Source organism: Haliotis rufescens, unplaced genomic scaffold (assembly GCF_023055435.1).
Source record: "Haliotis rufescens isolate VD_foot unplaced genomic scaffold, xgHalRufe1.0.p SCAF_21, whole genome shotgun sequence".
Lineage (NCBI taxonomy): Eukaryota > Metazoa > Mollusca > Gastropoda > Lepetellida > Haliotidae > Haliotis > Haliotis rufescens.
In genome coordinates this window covers 13,500,941-13,521,485 of record NW_025963902.1, presented here as the reverse complement: position 1 = coordinate 13,521,485, position 20,545 = coordinate 13,500,941, and the positions used below count along the sequence as shown (strand labels likewise).

The 20,545-nt window shown below is 39.8% G+C and overlaps 2 protein-coding genes across 5 annotated transcripts in view; both read right to left on the bottom strand.

The window, feature by feature from the left end:
• Nucleotides 1-2,105: 2,105 nt before the first annotated feature.
• LOC124153007 (serine/threonine-protein kinase 36-like) lies at nucleotides 2,106-13,677 on the bottom strand. Of its 2 annotated transcripts, none has more exons than XM_046526098.2 (9): nucleotides 13,442-13,677; nucleotides 11,665-11,799; nucleotides 9,498-9,638; nucleotides 8,404-8,481; nucleotides 6,495-6,674; nucleotides 5,895-5,962; nucleotides 4,849-5,075; nucleotides 4,295-4,377; nucleotides 2,106-3,848 (listed from the first exon to the last, which is right to left on the bottom strand). In XM_046526098.2, exons 2-9 carry the CDS (start codon nucleotides 11,761-11,763, stop codon nucleotides 3,744-3,746), a joined length of 981 nt encoding a protein of 326 aa, XP_046382054.1. In that variant the 5' UTR covers nucleotides 11,764-11,799; nucleotides 13,442-13,677; the 3' UTR covers nucleotides 2,106-3,743. The 2 variants fall into 2 exon arrangements, with proteins under 2 accessions (XP_046382054.1, XP_046382053.1); XM_046526097.2 differs by having other exon boundaries at nucleotides 11,665-11,783.
• A 2,166-nt stretch (nucleotides 13,678-15,843) lies between these two features.
• Nucleotides 15,844-20,545, bottom strand: part of LOC124153004 (serine/threonine-protein kinase 36-like) — a 50,351-nt gene continuing 45,649 nt past the window's right edge. For all 3 annotated transcript variants that reach the window (XM_048401271.1, XM_048401269.1, XM_048401272.1), the window contains 2 exons: nucleotides 19,312-19,408; nucleotides 15,844-18,905 (listed from right to left, as the gene is read on the bottom strand). In XM_048401271.1, the coding sequence (XP_048257228.1) occupies nucleotides 18,711-18,905; nucleotides 19,312-19,408 (292 nt within the window). In that variant the 3' untranslated portion in view covers nucleotides 15,844-18,710. The remainder of the gene's footprint in view (nucleotides 18,906-19,311; nucleotides 19,409-20,545) is intronic.

Sequence of the window (20,545 nt, the reverse complement as noted above, 5' to 3'; positions counted from 1 at the left end):
ATATAACATGACCTGCATCAAGTTTGAGTATTAAGGATATCTGAAAGCACAAGTCTGTTTGAAGGGCTCCTTTATCAGGGTGCCTCCCAGACAAACTGAAACCATTGGCAATAAGACACACCATCCTGGAGGACGCAACACTATCAGCAACACTATCAGCAACAGCAACCAGTCTCTCTCACACTTCCTGAACTGTTCCTGAAGTTCTTCTCATCAGTATATGTTCTTACGGATATGGCTACAAGTTTGTTTGTTGTTTAATGTTGCACTCAGCATATTCCAGCTACATGACGTATGAGTATGGACCAGACAATCAAGTGATTGATACTGTGAAGAGATCCACATCCCGGGGGTAAAATGACAAGACATCAACCAAATCACTGAGCCTGACCACCCAATGCATTTACCTTATTTGACATAATAAGTGCCCAGGGCGCTTACAAAATAAGAAATAGGATGCTCTTATTAGAAATTATTTTGGTGAAAAACAAAAGAGTTGAAAGATCTTAAAGTCTGTGGTTTATGCTGACAGATTTATGCTGAAATGTTTATATACAACAGATATATTTTTCAGAATTTAATTTCCCATCATTAAAGATGCATATAACACATGTATTATATATGAATAAATAAGTCTTGTGTACATTGATCAATCAGAAGGGGTGCTAATTGGGATTGTTCACCAGTCAATATATTAGCAAGTATCGCCGTCGGCACTTATTATAGCGGGGCGCTTATTACATCGAATACGGTAGTTGCCTCGTATGACCAGCATAGATTGCTTGGGACTTGCACTGTCCCGGGTCCCCCTACATTTACCTGAAGAGCTCTGCATCAGTGAAATCTAGTATAGGTCCTTACTTGGCACTAGAATACACACTAAACGTAGCACTGGATGATACACTGAACTTAGCACAAGACTAGACGCTAAGCCTCAGCACAAGATCTACACTGACTGTGAAGAGATACAGGTGGCACATATAATATAAAATAATCTAAAATAAAATATAACCTCAAATGAAATTGGCAGATTTTTCATTTTCACTTGTGAAAAAAACATGATTATGGCAACAGCGACTGACATGATCAGTTAAAGAAATTAAAAAAAACTAAAACACCCCAAAAAAACCCACCAAAAAAAAAGAAAAAAGAAAAAAAAACTAAAGCACCAAAATACTCAAATTTTAGTTTTGAAAATCAATTTGAATGAACAATGATAATTTATTGTTGAATAACATGACTAATTGTTTAAAATGGCACAATAATGTTGTAATAAATAAATAACAGAACAAATTTTAACATAGTTAATACTTCACACAAATGGCTAAAGTAGATTATATGCTGTAAACATGATAAGCACCTAAAGAAGATATTAAAACAGGACAATACAATAGAAAACATAACTGAACAAGTCTAGGGCAAGAAGAGATAGCATACACTGATCCATCAACCACATAAAATAATAACAAAACATTTCATCAATGATGTTTTTGGACACATTAACAAATGGCATTGGCAAATAAGATTTGGCAGAACAGTGAGATCTGGGAACTGGAATGACACCTTGTTAAAACAGACTCTTTTGGTACAGACCACTGCATGCTTAATGATTACCACTGGCAATACAGATACACAGAAAATAAATCTGTACAAATTTTTATTTTTACTACTGTTGTGCAATGCCTTCATCATCATCATCATCATCATCATCATCATCATCAAGCACAATACAACCATTCCACACATAGGATCATGAAAATATCTAAATTGCAGAACCGTAAGTGCATGATTATCAATATGGCAAGACTAGGTCATTATTATCTCAGCGGATTAAGATAAAACCTTGAGGAGATTTAACAGTTACCAAGGCTACACTTGTCACAATCTCATTAAAATCAGATCTTAGTTCTCACTACCGGTAAGCAAAGATCTGAGGACATCCCATTACGGGTCACGTCAGCCCGACCTTGCACGAACTTTGACCGACCGATAGAAGGACTGACAAGAAGTCGACATTAGCCAATCAGAAGGCAGCTTTCTCATGCTTTACGGCACTAATTTCAAATTGGCCACTACGCTTCAAAACATATTTTGACAAATTCTCGATTACAAATTTGAAACCTGAACAAAAGAACATTCTGGAATGGCTAATAGATGGTCTACATTGTATGGATTCAGTCGTTAAACCTGTTGTTCGGAATACCCCGTGTTAAAGTTTTCGAGGTTGCATTATCAGAATTCACATTCCGAATGTCACTTACATGATCTGGTAAGCGACGCTCTGATTGGTCGGATGAAAGGTCGTTCTTACGTGACCCCTCATGGGATTTCCTCAAATCTTTGTTTGAGGGGTAGCGAGAACTAAGATCTGATTTTAATGAGATTGCACTTGTCAATATGTAAATAAATAAATAACATTTGACACGGTGAAAGCTGTTGAAATAGCACTAAAACTGACTTACGTGAGAAGTGTTTTCCAAAGTATGTGATTTATAACGATGATAAAGAGAATAACTATGCCAATAAATATGTCAACTTGAGGTGTTATTAATATCATTACATATAAGATATATCATGAATACTGAATAGACTGGACAGAAAGGTGGAATGGAAACAGCTATTGGCTGATAGGGCGACAGCTGTGGAATATACATGTACCGGTAAGTCATCATGGCTCACCATTCATTCTGTGACATTGTCTTGTGTTTTTGTTGTATACGAATTAATACCCATTTCACATATTAATGAAGTGGTGGGTGAGCCTTGTGGTAAAAGCATTTATTTGTAACATTATAGAAAATAGTGTTTGCTTTGCTATCACAGTTATCATGTCTGCAGCTCTTTTGTCCCGTGGCCTGCTGTGATATTTGTAGAATACTGCTATAAGCAGCATAAATCCATACTCACTCATTCACTCACTCACTCACTCACACACCCACTCACTCACTCACACACCCTCTCACCAATTCTGGGTGAGCTGAGATATTTGTATAGAATACTGCTATAAGCAGCATAAATCCATACTCACTCATTCACTCACTCACCCTCTCACCAACTCTGGGTGAGCTGAGATATTTGTATAGAATACTGCTATAAGCAGCATAAATCCATAGTCACTCATTCACTCACACACCTACTCACTCACTCATTCACTCACCCTCTCACCAATTCACTTACCCACTCATTCACTCACACGCCCTCTCATCAACTCACACGCCCACTAACTGACTCACACGCCCTCTCACCAACTCACACACCCACTAACTCACTCACTCACCGTCTCACCTATTCATTTACCCACTCATACACCCTCTCACTAACTCATCCACTCATTCACACACCCACCGACTAACTCACTCATTCATGCCTACCTGACAAGCTCGATGTACACATTAAAACCTGAGGTCAGCACATGGTTGATATATTGGACCTTGGGCTGATATATTGGACCTTGGGTGGATATATTGGACCTTGGGTTGATACGAGTCATCATAAATAGTGATATTATTCTAAATACAGTACACGATAAGATTAATGTCATGGTGATTGTGAAATTCTCTGCATTACAAATATTCCATGGATGAAAATGAGGTTCAGATCAATTCAATGGCACAAAATCACCCTAGGGCTTCAATAACAACAATGTTCAAGGTGACCACGTCATGCTGTGTCTTGTGTTACACTTGCTGCTTCAACTTGACACGTGTTCCTTCATACAAGGATTCCTACAAGAACGGTGGCGCCTACATCTCAGGCTCCTCCTCAATATCATACAGCACCACTCGATCCAGGCGGATGCCATCTGTCTCGTCTGATGTCAAGCTGCGACCACAACCAAGAGCTAAAACCTGCAACAAGGAAATCACAAAATGTCTCCTTTTATCTTCAACAATAAATGGGGTGGGTTGACATGTGGTATCTCACAGTATACTGACTCTGAGCCAACCAGTCCCTGTTTTATGCCCTTAATGCCAAGCGCCAGGCAGGGTAAAAAAAAGTACCAACTGTTAACGTCTTTTAGTGTGACGTGGCCGAGGATCAAACTACTGACCTTCCCGTCTCAGACGTCCTATCCACTAGGTCACGGAAGGTGACTTTTAACTAATGATGTCTGACGCAATTCCTTATTTTGACTTGTACCATATGTTCCCATGTAAGGACAAAGATGCACTGCGGCATCCAGAATACCACTTAACAGGGCTCGGCATCTGGAGTACCACTTATCAGGGCTCAGTATCTGGCATACAAAAAGAGGTTGTCACCCCCAGAACTGTCACTTCGTAGAAATTAGTACCTTTTCGCTGTGTTCCTTCTGTTTCTGGGCAGCTATCTCGGGCTTGGTGTAGGGGCTGTCGAGGGCCAAGTCCTCCTCCGACACTGCAAGGTAGAGCCAGGGATCACAGCTAACTGACCAGGGAAGTCCTTGGATTCACATAGCATGTAACTGGTTGATCAATATAATATCATCCTAACACTGCATCGTACAGCACGAATAGCTCGATTAGTGGTTTGTGATTCACATTCTGGTATGGGGTGTCCATGGCACCTGGGGGGTTAGGGGCCTGGGAAGAACATCCATCTTAGCCCTACTAGGCTGATAGAAATTGACATGAAAATAATTAAACCCGGACATGTACCATAACAACCAAGTTTCTATAAAAATAAGATAAGCTAGGTGCAAGGAAGCCAGGAAAAAAACCCAACCGAAATCAACCATGGGGAAACGTGTTTTTGGGGGCATTGAAAATTTTGTCGAATGCTGCATTCAGCATAAGATCGTGTGAGTAAGTTGTCCAACTAGTAGTATGTCCTGTCCTAGCCACATCCCAGATGAGGATGTTGGGTTACCTTTGATGCCTCCCCTGAACCAGCCATGTTTGAGGATGTCCGGCCATGAGGACCTCTCCCGGGGGTTTTTGATCAGCAGCTCTTGCAGAAGGTCCTTCAGCTCACTGGGGAAGTTGTTGGGCCAAGTGACAGGCTCCTCCACAATCATCTTGTGCAGCACGTAGGGGCTCATGGAACAGAATGGCGGCCTTCCCACAAACAGCTCGTACATGATGCACCCGAGAGCCCTGGGAAGTGGCATTTAAGATACTGATGAGTTATTCTAACAGTCGAACAACACTATTCCGGACACTTGGGTTTTCTCAAAAATTGTCTGGATAAGTGGGGTTCCACTGTACTCTAGATCCCTTGGAAGCAAACTGTTATACCTGACGCAAAATAATGTATCCTATATGCATACAGATAAAGCTAAATTTAAATTTAATCATTATTAATAATTTAAATTGTGAGTTCAAATTGACCTGTGAGATGCCTAAAAGTGTGGCTGTTTGCATTAATACATTTCTCAAAACTGTAGAATGTGTGTTACATAACTGACATTTCTATTCTAGTAAGAAAACACACTTAAAGGTCAGGGTTTTGTCAATGGTTGATTGATCACGCCTTGGAAGCACATGGCACAAGCCTGGGACCCCCATGTTCATGCCTTGGCAGCACATGGCACAGGCCTGGGACCCCCATGTTCATGCCTTGGCAGCACATGGCACAAGCCTGGGACCCCCATGTTCATGCCTTGGCAGCACATGGCACAAGCCTGGGACCCCCATGTTCATGCCTTGGCAGCACATGGCACAAGCCCGGGACCCCTATGTTCATACCTTGGAAGCACATGGCACAGGCCTGGGACCCCCATGTTCATGCCTTGGAAGCACATGCCACAAGCCTGGGACCCCCATGTTCATGCCTTGGACCTCTAAAACCTATTGCTGAGAGTCCACTGGAGTCTAAAAGAGCCACACCAAAGTAAATCCCTGGTCAGATACTGACTGAATATTCTTCCAATTGTAAAATGATGACAAAAGAGGTTTCACATAAATGTTTCTTACCACAAATCCACCTTCTCTGTATATGAGGTCTCGTCCATCAGCTCAGGGGCCATGTACAGGGGGGTGCCCTGATGATGATGAACAGGTAGTGGCAGATTAGACAGACAATGGATCTCAAATATCTTAAGGTCAGACTTCTTTTTTTACAAATTTGTTTACAAATCCTCTGACTAAAAAATTGAAATGTGAAAAAATGAGAATGATAAAAGACAGTGTTTTTTTATTCCGTTTACCAGAAATCAGCAAAATGTTAAACAAAACACTCTCTCACTTAGTATGTTTACTTTCGCTAGCCATATAAATAAATTATTTAAAATACTATAATTTAAACCTGTTGAAATTTTATCATAAAAACTTCAAAACACAACAATTGTTTAAATTATGACAAATTCCTTTTCCTCCCTTCCCTACTTTTGCGTTTCCTACCTTCTTACTAGTTCAAGGAAATACAAAATATATTTGAAATTGGATTTTTTTTTTTTTTTTTTTGCCCAACCAACATGAAATTATGGGTAAAAAATATTTAAACCAGAAAAAAAAGGTCTCGAATTATTTCACATTTGCATACCATATTTTTGGCACCAATGCACCATGAAGTACCTTGATAGTCTTTGCGTAGTAGGAGTCCCTCCCCATGGCTCGGGCAAAGCCAAAGTCGCACAGCTTGATGACCCCTCCTTTGCCTATGAGGACGTTCTCCGGCTTCAGGTCCCGATGCAACACTCGGTGGGCATGGAGATAGTACAGGGCTGACGACATCTGACACGAGATGTCTCGAACCTGATAATGACAGGTGTTCATTTCTGATATTAATATTGAAACATTTTTGCAACAGTATGTTTTGATTCCGAACAATTTTTAATTTTTGATTTAGAACAATATTTGGAAATTTGGTAACATTAGGACAAACCTGCCCTCATTTCATGGGAACATTTTTCAAACAAAAACAACCTGAAACAGTCTTCTGATTTGATGAAACTTCTGTACTTGAAATACATTGAGGGCACGCTTGTATTTTGAATGTAGATCGGTGCGGAAGTCGTGTTTACAAAAGACATTTTGATTGGTTGTTGATTTCAAGTTCATAAGCAAGAGAAATTCTTTGCTGATTTAGTGACAAACAAGATTGACATAATGACATCACTTCCATAATGAAGCCATGGGGCCAGGGTATTGATCAAAATCGAATGAAGAGGTGAGGTGAAATTGGGTTTAACGTCGGGCCCAAGATTATTGCACTTATATAGCAACGTGCATGTACGTGTGTGTGTTTGTGTGGCTGCTTGTACTAGTCCTGACTGATGCTGATTTATAGTGCTAGCACACTGAGATACCATGCCGCAGTTTAACATGAATACCCCACTCAGACACAGTATACTGACTTCGAGCCGACCAGTCCTTGTTTTAGCCCCTTAATGCCAAGCACCAGACAGGGTAACAACAAGTACCGTCTTTTGGTATGACGCGGCCGGGGATCGAACCCCAGACCTTCCTGTCTCCGGGCGGACTCTCTACCACTATACCACGGAGGTGGTCCAGAATGAAGAAATGATACACTGGATAACTGACTTATCCAGGTTACACCTCATGCAGCTATGTATGTATGTATGTATGTATGTATGTATGTATGTATGTATGTATGTATGTATGTATGTATGTATGTATGTATGTGTGTGTGTATGTATGTATGTATGTATTTATGTGTGTGTGTGTGTATGTATGTATGTATGTATGTATGTATGTATGTATGTATGTATGTATGTATCTATGTGTGTGTATGTATGTATGTATGTATGTATGTATGTATGTATGTATGTATGTATGTATGTATGTATGTATGTATGTATGTATGTATTTATGTGTGTGTGTGTGTGTGTGTGTGTGTATGTATGTATGTATGTATTTATGTGTGTGTGTGTGTGTGTGTGTGTGTGTATGTATGTATGTATGTATGTATGTATGTATGTATGTATGTATGTATGTATGTATTTATTAATTTATTAATTTATTTATTTATTGTTTATTGTTTTATTTATTTATTGTTTGTTTTATTTATTGTTTGTTTGTTTGTTTTATTTATTTATTTATTTATTGTTTGTTTGTTTCAAGCCATACTCTACATTATTTCAACTATATGACGGTAGTCTGCAAATAATCAAGTCTGGACCAGACAATCCAGTGATAGACGTCATGAGGATCAATCTATGCAACTGGGATACGATGATATACAACAACCAAATGAGCAAGCTTGACCTACCGGTACTCGATCCCTTCAGTTGCCTCATGTTGCTGAAGCCCTATTCTAATCCAGATGTTCACAGGGGAAAAGCATGGGTTGCTGGAGACCAATTCTAACCCAGATATTCATGGGGGAAGTGATTTATCAAGGGCATCAAGATATCAAGAGAGAGAGAGAGAGAGAGAGAGAGAGAAGAGAGAGAGAGAGAGAGAGAAGAGAGAGAGAGAGAGAGAGAGAGAGAGAGAGAGAGAGAGAGAGAGAGATGATCACCTTGTCTTCAGCAAACCCTCCTTCATCAATGAGTACACTGAACAGCTCCCCAGTTGCCAGCTCTATCACAACCACTATCTGGAACACAAGCAGGGTGGTCACAGCAAGACACACTTAAAACATAAAGTAACACATACATTCATGATCAAGCTCTAGTGCATCTCATGATAGACATATTACCGTATTCGATGTAATAAGCGCCCCGCTCTAATAAGCCCCCACTGCGATAATTGCTAGCATATTAAATTTTGGATTAATATATCTGTAGTATATAAACATGTCAAAGAGGTCAAAGAGGCCTCAAATTGACCTTTTGATGCTTATGTATGGGTAAACTGTCCTGTTGAGAAACTTGAAGAAAGCTCAAGTCTACCCTGTTCATGTGGACAACAAGGGTGGATAACTCTAATTCTAATTCAAACTCATTCTGGAAAGCTCCCCTCATTGTTGGCCTCAGACCACAGTTATCCCCCCTAAGTTTTACCATGAACCGGAAGGAAAATAGGAAAATATTGTGCCCTGTTCAAATGTGATGTTCACATGCCAATTTTTTTTAAGCAACTTGTGATAGCTTAAATGAAAGATTAGACTTTGTAGTATGTTGCCAATTATTTGTTAGCCACATGCTGTGAAGGTATATTGATTCCAGCCTCCGATGACTTGACGCCCAAGTTGAAGGCCGCTCTGTGTGGTTACTGCGAAAGGGGGCTGGTCAATGCAGGCTGAAACTTTGTGTATTAAGTGGCAGGTTGGTAAGCATGCAACAGGAGAACGGCCTACGACCGATAATAATTATGATGGGCTGTGGTCACTGTAGATAGCAAAGAAGGAAATTAATTGTGGTCTGAGGCCTGTTGACTGGTTCAAATGTGGCCATTACTCGCACAATAACTTTGCCCGTAGCATCACACAGACATTGTAAATGCTCAGATGATGGCTAGTTTTTAAGAGAAAATTCTCTTTTAAAAGTGAATGAGATGTTTTACAGTTGTTCATGTGATTAGAGAAAAGATTATGAATGATTCTTCAGCATCCGAAAACCCATAACACGGGGATAATGGTTTGTCCTTGTGTTCACACAGTGGTATACTCACATCATCCTTGGTCTCGAAGCTGTCGAGGAGCTGGATGATGTGTGGGTGGGCAAGTCCTTGCATGATGGTGATCTCGTTCCTCAGGCCATCCAGCTCCTTCTTGGTCTTGTGGAACTTCGACATGTATTTCATAGCTGATATCTGTGGAGCAAACACAATATTACCGTCTGTGTTAACTGTCAACGCTGAAGCCATCTTCCCGAGGCAAGAGAGTTAACTGACTTTAAAAGGCCAGTTTCCACCCTTGCCGAACTAGGCTGGAATTACTGGGCTCGATCGTAGCGCCACCAGTGGCTATTACGAGTTATGTCCTTTCTATGCCTCTCCTATTGACCAATCAGATTCAACCTCTCGTATCACTAGCATTTGCTTCAAACAAAACGGTGGCGCCCAGTCAAGACGATCTGATCGATAATCAAGATCTATATTGTGATAAAACGAGTCTTACATTGCGAAGTGCATCAAATCACGTGAGCACCTTGATTAAAAACATGAAAAGATATAGAAAATATTTGTTGACAACGAGTTAGCGGTGCACATGCTTTGCAAATCCTGCAGTCGACCGAACTATGCATGACACTTTACAAACCGGATTTTGATTTCGGTGCACAATTTTGATTGGACTATGCATAGACTCGTTAGTCCAGCCAAAATGTAACTGCATAATACCAGCCTAGTTCGGCAAGGGTGGAAACTGGACTTTTATAGTCAGTTAACTCACTTGCCTCGGAAAGATTCACTGTAGCAAGCTGCCACAGGACAAGATGACAGCCTGCACTACACGTCCCCATCACTTCTTCCTGAATATGTGTGGTACCATGAGTGAATTCATGACAACTTCTGTGTGAGTGGAAATAGCCCTTATACTGTCTGCTTCATAATCTAAAGTGATGCACGGTTACAAGTAGGGCTGGGACGAGTCCAAATTTACTACCCGGGTACCCATCCCTCTATTACCCGACCCTACCCGGGTACCCACTGTAGGTCTCAGGAGATGTCTCAAAATGTCCGACTGGGCACATATTTAGCATAGCCCTGGCAAAACGTATTTAGATACATGTATTAAACAATCTGGTCATTCATACACTGAAGCTGAATTAAATAATATCTTTATTCAACCACATGAAAAATCAGAAGGAATGGGTGCTTAGTCAGAGAGAAATGCGAACATTAGTGACTTGTAGTGTAACCATAGAGTTCTCAATAATTTTTGTCATTAAAAATATATTACGTGACTAACCATGGGTCCGGGTAGTCCTGTGGGTACCCGGGTCCTACTCAGTACCCACTCGACCCGGGTACCCGAGTTACCCGTCCCACCCCTAGTTACAAGCTAGGGCGGAAGTGTCACCCACAGAATATTCCGGTATGCAACCATTAGCAACGGAGTCATTATTGCCTTACAAGTAACATTATCACATATTACATTATATAATATATTTGTAAACAATTGAGGCACATTGAGGTTTTGTAAGTTATGCCACACTTCTTAATTTCATGGTTTACTGACTTTTAGCTAACCTAAATGAGGGGTGGTGGGGTAGCTGAGCGGTTAAAGCATTTCGCTCGGGTTCGATTCCCGACATGGGTACAATGTGTGAAGCCTATTTCTGGTGTCCCCTGCCGTGATATATTTTGAATATTGCTAACCGCAACATACAACCATACTCACTCACTCACCATCCTAAATGGTTAACTAGGAGACAGTAAACCATGAAATTAAAAGTAAAATATTTGGGAAGGTGGAAATAAGAATAAAAATAGACTTGGTTTAGAACTCTTACTCAACATTTTTAATATATTTGACATGTTTGGTATAATATTGTTTGGGTAGATCAGCTTTGTGAGAAAAATATATGATAATTTTACAAAATGTTTAATATGTTACTATTTATGTCTTTCTTCATATGAGTTAATACTTTTTTTATAACAAAAAGGGATAAAATGTGCAAAAACAGGCCGAATTGAATTTCTACACAGAGCAATGGGAATTGAATTGCCGCATTCACAAGCGGTCACCCTGACTGATAATATGTCAATTACAGTAACAAGTACATTATTTACTTATGTCACAGAAATATTTATTTACCTTAAATGATGTTTTCAGTAGCAAGAGGCTACACATACAAAGCATTCTGTCAGAAGTTATATCATTAATACCTCATACCTCAGATGTGTATTTTTTCCTTCCTTTGAACACCTCCCCAAAGGCTCCCTCCCCCAACTTCTCAAGTTTGATGTAATCATCTTCTGTGGACTCAGTCATGGTGATTTGTTCGTCTTACGCTGAAAAAAAGAAAATCTAGTTACCATGAGCAACAGGTTAGTTTCAGTGAAAGAGCATTTTCTGTATATCACACTTAATACATGGCCTCTATTTATCATCTACACTTATATAGTTAAAAATCCGTAATAACATGCTGCAAGAATAATGCTGAGCCCTGTAGGGCTCCTGATTTAGAGGGGGTCACGGGTGGCCCAGTCGTCTAAGGCGTCACAAATTCGCTGTGCAGAGTTGTGTCCCTTGGGCACGCCAGAAACCTATGATTGTTGGTTCGAATCCCAGTCCGCACCGATTATGTTTCTAGGTTTGTCAGCACCATACCCGTGCTGGTGGGTTTCACCGAAGTGGTAAACGTCTCAGACCTGCATCACTTCAGGCTTTCCTCCCACATTAAGCTGACACACCGTGATATAACTGGAATACTGTTAAAAGCGGCGTTAAACCCAACTCACTCACTTACTCCTGATTTAGAATTGGCCCCTTAAAATGTACCTTGGATCATGTTAACTTTAAATCTTGGCAGTGTTTGAAATAATTCTAAAACCCAACAAGACAGTCGGGCAGATGGCCCATAACTGTTGCCTGCCCATCTTCAAAGTTACCTGCCCACATTCAGACATGATAAATATAGAAAAATCGCAAAAACTTGAGGACAAATAATTCTTGATTTTCAGTTGAAATAATGCAAACAATAATTGAGAATCTACAAGGAGTTAAAATAAAACTGAATACATGTCGTCTTAAAATTATCTGCCAGACAGTCGGGCAGGTGGAGGAAAATGTCATGCAGCCCCAGAGAAAGGCTACCTGCCACAGGCACACAGTTATTTCAATGAAACGAGGTAACGAAGACTGGCATCAGGGGGTGACACTCTCTGCGATCATCAAATTCCAAATGGCTTTGATCATCGCTCATGCTATCAGTCACTGGTTTGTCAAGTTCAGACTTGATAATAAAAAGGTCACAGTTGGAACATATCTGACTGCACAAGACAACATTCACCCACCCGTAATGCAATACACTAAGTTTGACAACCCAGTGCTCTAGAGAAGGCGTATTTGCATAAAAAAATGCATAAAATAATTTTTTTACCGACAGTTACATTCGGTGAAACATGTAACAAACATGTCTCAATGTGCTACAATGTTTTTTGGGGTTTGCCTGATCTAGACTCCAATTAATGTTTACAGGCAGCCTGATACAGCTGGAATAATGCTGTGTTAAACCCAGTCAGTGAATAACAAGAACCTAACACGTAGCATGCAGTGTATTTCTTATATTTGTCGAATAGTCAATTTTGCAATTAAATCATTTCTATATTTTCAGTTTCACAAATCAGTTATAAAAAGATGTAGAAATCTATATACATATCTATATACGTCTTTGTCTTATACAATCAATTTTATTATAAATCAAAATTTTAATGCTTAAATGTTTGGTTATTATCTATAACATGTAAAACCACGAAAATAGTTGTATATGGCGTATTATGATTTCAAAATCAGAAGAATAGCATGAATATAATATATGTTTAAATCTAACATGTGGCAAATTTACAGAATTTGAAATTGGGCTCCTGAAATTGTGACATTTGGCAGGTGAGGTGTCACTAGGTCTATTTATTATTGAATATTGTTATTTCCGGGTTGTCAATAATACCTTTTTCTACCTCGCTGCAACATTCACGTGCTTCCTTCTCTCTCTTCGACCAAAACCCCTCTTTATCTCAGCATAAGATTAGTTTCTCATCATGAAGTATTTCCATATTTAGCGGTATTGTCACAAACCCGTCATCATGGTCATCAACGCTTCTGTCAGACAGGTTTATCTCGTGTATTATGTCATCTTTGTTTGGGACGACAACTCTTTGAAGTAACCGCCATTATTGTCGTGTGCGCGTGCGCAACAGGAAGTGTCGTTTCCTACCCTCATTTTGGAGGGTTTACTGTCAACACACGGCCTGACAGCACAATGAGTTTGTAGGTCGATATTTCAGTCACAGTATGTCAGATACTCTTCTGAAACTGCCTTCTGACACACATAAGGGAGCAACATATTTTCCGGGAGTGAGATTTGAGATATTTTTTTAAATTTAGAAGCTCAATTAGTTTCCCAAACAGAGATTTCTTGGCGCTGAGTGAGTGAGTGGGTGGATGGGTGAGTGAGTGAGTGGTCTTTCTTCTGTACAGGATGGTGGCCAGGTCACACAGGTCAGCAGATGTCAGATGAAGAACAAAAGAACGCATTATTTTTTTCCTATGCACAATATGCGAGCCATGTAATTCCCCCCCCCCCCCCCCCCCAGTAAAACAGGAGCTTGATTATGTTTTAAGAAAAATCCAAAATCCCTACTGAAAATTAAGTGGTTACTCATAAACATTATACCAGTGGTGATATAATGTAACATGTTCTGTTGTGAATAAAGCTAGATGATGTTTTCATGCACTATTTGCATACTGATATGTTCAGGAGCCAGTTTCAAAATGACCATTAAAAAAATGTCAACATGGCCAATAATATTCTTATGGTGATTTTGACCAGTACCCATTTATCATGTATTCCATAACTTGTTTGTTATTAAATGCTGCACTCAAAAATTGTGTAGCTACATGACGATGATGGAATGTAAATAGGCTAATACAATCTGGACCAGAAAATCCAGGGGTAGAAAAAAACATGTGCATCAGCGATGCAATTCGTACACCAATTACATATGACCACCCGATCCATTTAGTCGCCTTAGATTCCTGGGGACCAATTGTAAACCGGAAACTCAACAGGTAGTTTAGTCAATAGATTGAATGAGATGTGTTGTGCTCTGCAGTCGGCAATATCACAGTGATATGTGTAGTCGAGACCATTTGCTTTAACAACTATCAACACCACCATTGGACAATCACAACTTCACACATTGTTAGTTTCACAAACAAATATGACAGTCTCTAGGGGAGTCATGACACATAATATACATATTTGGTGAGGCTCGTGGAAAAATGTACATTTTATAACAAAATATTAAGTGTCTTTGCATTTTGTCTTTTCAGGGTAGGTCATGAAAAGGACATGGGGAGGGTCATAAAAACATATGACAAGCATTGTGGGAGATTCATTATAGCATAAAAAAACTCGGGATCATATGTGTCACATTTCACTTAGAAAACAAATGGCTGCGTAAATGGCCATACATAGTTTTTACAGTATGAAAATCAGATTTGAACCCCGTGAATAAATCAGGTGGGAACAAGCATGTTAAATTTTAGCTTCCCTGGTCTGGATGTTTCTGAGATGTTTACTGAGATGTAAACTGGACCACACATGCTTGCAAAGAAACACTCCAGAAGCTCACGTGACAAGTCATGGTGGTATTCCGGCTGCCGCAGTGCACTGAGTGAGTGAGTTGGGTTTAACGCCGCTTTTAACAGTATTCCAGTTATATCACGGCGTGTCAGCTTAATTGGGGAGGAAAGCCCGAAGTGATGCAGGTCTAAGACGTTTACCACTTCGGTGAAACCCACCAGCACGGGTATGGTGCTGACAAACCTAGAAACATAATTGGGGCGAACCGGGATTCGAACCCACACTCATAGGTTTCTGGCATGCCAAAGGGACAGCGAATCGTGGCGCCTTAGACGACTGGGCCACCCGTGCCCCCCCCCCCCCGCAGTGCACTGAGCTGGATGCCATGAATGTTGTTATGTTGTTGTGGTACAAGGAGGCCAATATTTCAAGGTTGAAATCTATTTTTAGGCAAGAGTTTCAAATGAATCAAATATTTAGCCCTAAGCTTATGAGCACATTTGGTCATGTATTCTACGTGAAAGTCCCATTCTAATATCATATATAATATTAATTACAGTCTGTTACAGAAGAACCATGGTTCATGACTGTGAAGAACCTGTACCGCAAGTACAGTAGACTGAACCAATGAGAAGCAGTCCCAGACGCAGTGCACAAGTTGTTCCCATCTTCAATACAAAGAAACCTCAGGAATCATCCATTCAGTTGTTGGTTTTCGAAGTTTCGGCTACATACAAAATTATAGTGCAAAACAGAAGAGACGGTGTGGTTTGCTCAGTGAATGATTTATTTCGCTATGGAATGTACAAAACTCGCTTTGCCAACCTCAACATCAAAACAGAATACATGAATAATCAATGTATCATATACTTCAAACATCACAGATGAAGAGTATGATGAAAATTGTCCATAAAAATAGCAGAAAAACATCTCTCATAGGATTTCAGTTTGTATGAACAATGAATTTTTGTTGGTTTGTTGTTCAACGCCGCCCTCAGCAATATTCCAGCTATATGACATTGGTCTGTAAATAATAAAATCTGGACCAGATAATCCAGTGATTGAAATCTTCTCGAGGCCATAAACTAAGGTCCCATACCATCATCATGCCTGTTCAGGGCCACTTGCACAAAGCAATCTTAGTGCTAACTCCCATACTTTAACATAGGCTTACGATAGTCTTAGCGCTAAGATTGCTTTGTGCAAGTGTGCCCTGGTACCATACTGGTTTGAATATTTCAGGCACAATTTAACACTCAACAGGAACTTTGTTCAAACTATGCCCCATCCTGCATTATCCAGTGTATTTGATCCAGTCTAATGATAAATACCAGGGACCAGTACAACACCATAGATATATCATACATCAATGTAGAATCCTATGGGCCATATTCCTATATATATAACTAGAGAAGTTGTGGTTGCATCAGCACAATAACTTTGCTATTTAAGTTCTCCATCTGATTGTATTGCTTTTCATTTCCATGTCAACTGATGTTCCTTTGTTTGCCATGTGTCATACCCTTCTACACAGCTGTGGTTTTTGGAAAACAAGTGTGCACTATACTTAAGAAAATATGGCATCGCTTTTGGAATAGTGTTTACACACCACAGGAGGAGTGGGAATGTCTCCCAATTATGCAAGACTAGAGAAGATTCAGCATATAAATTGATGGAAGCAAGGCTAGGAACAGAGTAGGGGGGATGTGTAGGTGGTGAGGGTGCTTGTTGTGCTACAGGTAATTAGTTGTGGTGACATTATACGGGGACTATACTGCATGTTGTGGTGCCCCTTTCCCAGTCCAGGTAAGACATGGATAATGTCGTGTGTGCACCAGAAAGGATGCTGAATACGTTGACGTAGTTGATTACAGTAATTATGGTATGCAGTGACATAGCTGATTACAGTAATTATGGTATGCAGTGACGTAGCTGGACACAAATGGTATGACATTTTCATGATGTTATCAAGTTTTGATGGGACATTCTTTAATATTATTACCAAATTTGAACTGAGTGTTTAGGACAATTGGATCACGATCAGTCAATGTCCTAGAGTAAGAACTGATCTGGAACTCTGGTATTGTATATTATGCAGTTAATTATGATAGAATATTTCTCACACTCAGTGATTGTGACAGGTACTGTAATATTAACATGTACAAGATGAATTATTACAAAAAGGTACCAGGAATATTGCTAAAGCACATCAAGTATTTCTTCTTGTGGACGGAAGCTCGTGTAAAATCTTCAAAATCTTTTAACATAATGGTGATGGTTCTGGTGGAATGTGTGATAGAGTACATGACATAACATGACATCTTGGAGGGATTTTACAGCATGTGACTTAACAAACACGTCACAAACATCGTCAACATCTTAAAAATACTACTCAACTTTGGATAGTGATATTTTTATCTTTCCATGACACACAAAACAGATTCTTATGATATGTTGTGGATTATTAATAGAATGACATATCTGACTATCCCTATCAAGAGTTGAGTAGTATATAAACAGCTATGCGAAAACAAACTCTCTATGTGTGACATTGGAGGGAATTTGTGTATGGATGGAATAAACACATTAATGTACAGAGGTTACCACGCAAGGTTGACATAATCTTGCCACATTTTGTCAGGGAATAATATATAAATCTATGAGATTCTGAACAGTATGGCAGCTCTCATCAGTCACACATGGTTCATGCATAAACGTGGAACAGGACATGTTTTAGTCAAGGATGGCACTGCATGCAATTCATTTCTTCCATTCAAACATGGCTGTATCATCCCTTGACGCTTTCTTCAAAGATTGTGGCCTGGTACGATTTGTTCACAACTGCGGCATGACACGTCCAGTCGGGGTCGTCCTCTAATCACACAGTGACCTTTGGCTGCTTTCTCACTTTTGTCTCATCTGTTTCGCACCACGGAACTCTCAGAATGAAAAAGGTGTTGATTCGGGCAAAAATATTGTATTGCAATATACTGCGATACAGGTATCTGTATCGCAATACGTATTGCGATATATTGGGACATAGAGTGGCTGACAGTGAGTGACACTGATTGTACACGCAGATCCTATTTTCTACACACTTAAGTAAATATTTCTCAGCATGGTCAGTCGTCATCATTTTATAAACGTCTACACAGGGGAGATAACAATGTGAGAGAAATATCACTCCCCGAATTGATCAATCTCGCAGGGAAACATCATATGTGAATGAACTTCTGTGTAGATTTAAGGTTAAACGAGAGAAACAATATTTTCACATTTCTTTTTCCCCAATATACCAGAACAGACAAAATATTGCAATACGTATCATTTGAAAAGCGTATTGCAGTATACCAGTAATACTGAGCAGTCTGTTACAAAGGTCATTCAGTCCTTTGTTTATGACTTGCAAACACCAATATTAAATTATTTTTACCTGAATTCATTCATCATTTTACCCGATATTTTATTGTGACAGTTCGTTCTGCTTGACATTGCCAAACAAACCTATGTACAGCACTGCAACCATACAGGCTTTCCCTATAATGTATGGTAGGTGTTCTTGAACCAATACTGTACATGGGTCCATGTACGTGGATAATGGCAGTGCCTACTACACACCAGATTGCAACTACTAGCTGCCTTGTAGTAGACGTATGAGTTTGTTACACTGAGAGGAGATGTTGTAGTCTCCCCCTCCCTGCATGCTGAGGCTGCTGCCCCGCCCTGACATCTGGGAGGCAGGGCGGGAGAGGGCGGAGATGGGCCTGGGGGTGCTGGCTGCAGTCAGGTCACATAGCTTGCCGACTGCATTTAGGGACACCATTTCCTGCAAGAGAGAAACATTATTTTGCTACTGAGGCCAGACATTTTTTTAAACTTGATTTACAGATCTGACAACTATCAAAAATTGAGATGTGAAAAAAATTAATAAAAGTGTCTTTCATTCCACCGACCAGAAATAAGTAAAAGGTAAAAAAACTCATTAACTATCGTTATCAATGTAGAATTATTTGAAATACTTCAACCTGTCCAAAAAATATCCTAAAAAATTCAAAGCACAATGAATAATGATGAATAGCAATAGATCAATGTCTATAACAGAAGGGAGAAACTCTAAAGTCTCCTTGTATCGACACACAAGCATATCATATCTTATCATATTTTTTGGACCTACCAACCTGTATTTTGGGGCCAAAATCTGTAAACCAAAAATATTAACCGTCTTGTCTTACCTTCCTGAGTAGTTCCTGCTGTGCCAGACTGCGTAGGGCTAGGAGAGTGTTGGTCTGGACACTGGGGTGATTGTCAGAGCATGCCACATCGATGAGACTGAAGGAAAACCAGAGACATCAACTTGGGGGTATAGGTGAAATGGGGTTTAACGGCTCATTCAAAATTATTTCATTTCTGCCATGCACACGGGTATTTAGGCTTCTTATAATGTTCTGGGCCCCGTTCCTCAAAGCGATCTTAGCACTAAGGTGATCGTAAGTCCCATACTTTAACATAGGCTTATGATCATCGTAGCACTAAGATCGCTTTGAGGAACGGGGCCCTGGACTTACGCCAGTTTTACAGTCTCAGCCCACTGAGATACCATGCTACAGTTTAACATGGATACTCCACTCAGACACATTATACAGACGCCAAGCCGACCAGAACTTGTTTTAAAATAAAATGCTGAGCTCTAGCTTTTGATGTCTTTGATGTAGCAGGGCCAAGCGATAGTTCCATCGGCCCGTGAAGATACGGGGAAGAATAGGTCTTCAGCAACCCATGCTTGCCGTAAAAGGCGACTTTGCTTGTGAGAGGCGACTAAAGGGATAGGGTGGTCAGGCTTGCTGACTTTGTTGATGCATGTCATCGTATCCCAATTGCGTGGATTGATGCTCATGAAGTCAATCACTGGATCTTCTGGTCCCGACTCGATTATTTATAGACCGCCGTCATATAGCTGGAATATTGCTGAGTGCGGCGATAAACAACTTACAAACAAACAAACAAAACGATAGATCCATCAACCTATTTTTTAGGTTTTAAAAGATAAAATTATTGGTTCTCAGTCAATGGTTTTTGAAAATACAGTACAGTATGTAACCAAATAAACAGTTGTGTACAATTAACCTGGGAAAGGGCCTCCCTACATAAATGTATTGCTTGATGAGTAAGATACTGGAAAACAATATTTGACCAGCGTTTGACTTGGAATATGTGAGGATTTTTTTGTTTTTTCTAAAAATGGAAATAAAAACAAACCATGCGTCACACTTTATAATGATGTGGGCGGTGCTTGAGAACTAAGACTATTATTTTTTTTAGCTTTATATATATATTATTTTACAGGTTAAAATAAGGGTATGGAAGCTAAATAAACTTTGAACCTGGATCATATTCTAAACCAAGCAGTTATTACTTAAACTGGAATCTATTGGTACTTTTCTCATGAGAACTTGGGTGGTGGGTTAG